At 43.2% G+C, this 1,811-nt stretch overlaps 1 protein-coding gene across 1 annotated transcript; it reads right to left on the bottom strand.

Annotated features, from left to right (window-relative positions):
- On the bottom strand, positions 1–1,440 carry LOC106478793 (carboxylesterase 5A-like). Its single transcript, XM_013939361.1, has one exon. It carries the CDS (start codon positions 1,438–1,440, stop codon positions 1–3), a length of 1,440 nt encoding a protein of 479 aa, XP_013794815.1.
- Between the last annotated feature and the right edge of the window lie 371 nt (positions 1,441–1,811).

Genomic DNA, 1,811 nt, shown 5'->3' on the forward strand with positions numbered 1-1,811 from the left:
TTACCCTGTGTTAGCGAAGTTTGAGAAGGCAGCAATGACCCTTTTAGTCAGGTTTACCTCTTCACTCGGGACTTGGGACAACTGGTGCACAAGGCCAAATGTGAAGAGAACGTCGTCTCCGTGAGCGGCCTGTATGAAGTCAGGGTGGATTGAAAAAGAAGGTCTGTGATTAAACTCGTACATAAATACTTTGGAATTTCCATTTTTAACCAGTTGTCGAGCAAACTCTTCTGTTTGGGCTTTGATGTACATATTTCCACAGAAGTCCATATACCTATCCCTCAGGCTGGTATTCTTGAAATGTTGGTATTCGTGTGCTACTAATTGATTGAGAGAATGATCAGTTTTCTTTACAAAATCTTTGAGGCCTGACGTTATGAGGTAACTCAAGTCTTCATCTGTCAGCTTTCCATCCAGTATCTTTTGGTAAAATGCAGACTTCTGAGCGAACAAGGATAAGAGGCATAATGAACCTTCGTCACTGTTGATCCCTAGAATCACGTCCACAGCAGCATGTTGACCTTTACTGACCGAAGAAAGTGGATCTTCTGCTAAAAAGTGACCATCTATTATTGGTCTCCAACGTTGAGGAACCATAAATGACTTAGTCAAAAGAGTTTCAGCTGGGATTCGCTGCATACAGCTTACCACTGCGTCCAGAGCAGTGAAATCACAGTCAGTAGCTTCAGCTAACTGTTGGGTAGCGTTCAGAGGATCTCTGTCAAATATCCACTGTCCAGTGGCTATTCCACTCTGCAGAATAGCTCTATGAAATAACTGATTATCCCCTTTGTTTAATGGCGATACTATGTGAGCACTTATACTCATGGAACCTGTGAACCTACCGAAAAAAGTGACTTTGTTGTGGTTCCCATGAAATTGACCAATGTTTTCTTGAATCCACCGAAGAGCAAGCCGCTGATCCAAGAACCCTATGTTACCTGGAGCTTCTGGAGTAAGAGTAGACAGGAACCCAAAAACGGAGACTCGGTAGTTGATTGTTACTACAATAACCTTTCCTAGTGTTGCTAGAAAAGTACCATCAAACTGACTAGCATCAGCGTAGTCAAACCCTTCACCTGGAAGCCACACCATTACTGGTAAAATGTCTAACTGTTTCCCCGCTGGTTTGTAGATATTCAGGGTCAGGCAGTCTTCACTGGCCAGTGGCTGGCCAGTGTTGCTAGTTTGGAGAAGTGGACTAATCACTTCTTTTATGTGAGGTGGTTGCAAACAGATCGGGCCGAACTTGGAGGCATCTCGCGTAACGCCTGCTCCTTCTTTGTCTATTGGACGGGGAGGCTGAAACCGTAGATTTCCTAATGGTGCCTTGGCATAGGGAATTCCGAGGTACTGGTCAACAGGACCAAATGGGGTGTCTACTGACCTACCGAGGAGCTTACCAGAGGTGGTGGTTACCTGTGGTGTTGTTTTTATCATAACGGTCATGACTCCCAAGGTCAACCAAAATAACCAAATTATCAAGCTAACGATCATTATTAAGTATGTTATGGGCAGTCGAAATATAAAGTTGTTAATCTGATTGGTAGAGCAATAGTCCTGGTCAAGTTTAGATTTTGAAAATTTCTTCAGGTTTAAATCGTCTAACAGCGAAAGTGAATCTATAATGACAAGTGGTCCGCGTCTCTTTTATATCCCAGATAGCCTACTTTGGAAGATAATCACATCAACGGAATTGCCACTGACCTCATTTACCTGGCACTAACTCTCACTGCCTCTAGGTAATATTTCTCATAATTTATTCTGGTGTAATAGGCCTGTCAAGTGGCCAGGTGTCAAATTAACGAGGA

The sequence above is a fragment of the Limulus polyphemus genome, unplaced genomic scaffold (genome assembly GCF_000517525.1).
Source record: "Limulus polyphemus unplaced genomic scaffold, Limulus_polyphemus-2.1.2 Scaffold250, whole genome shotgun sequence".
NCBI classification, from domain to species: domain Eukaryota; kingdom Metazoa; phylum Arthropoda; class Merostomata; order Xiphosura; family Limulidae; genus Limulus; species Limulus polyphemus.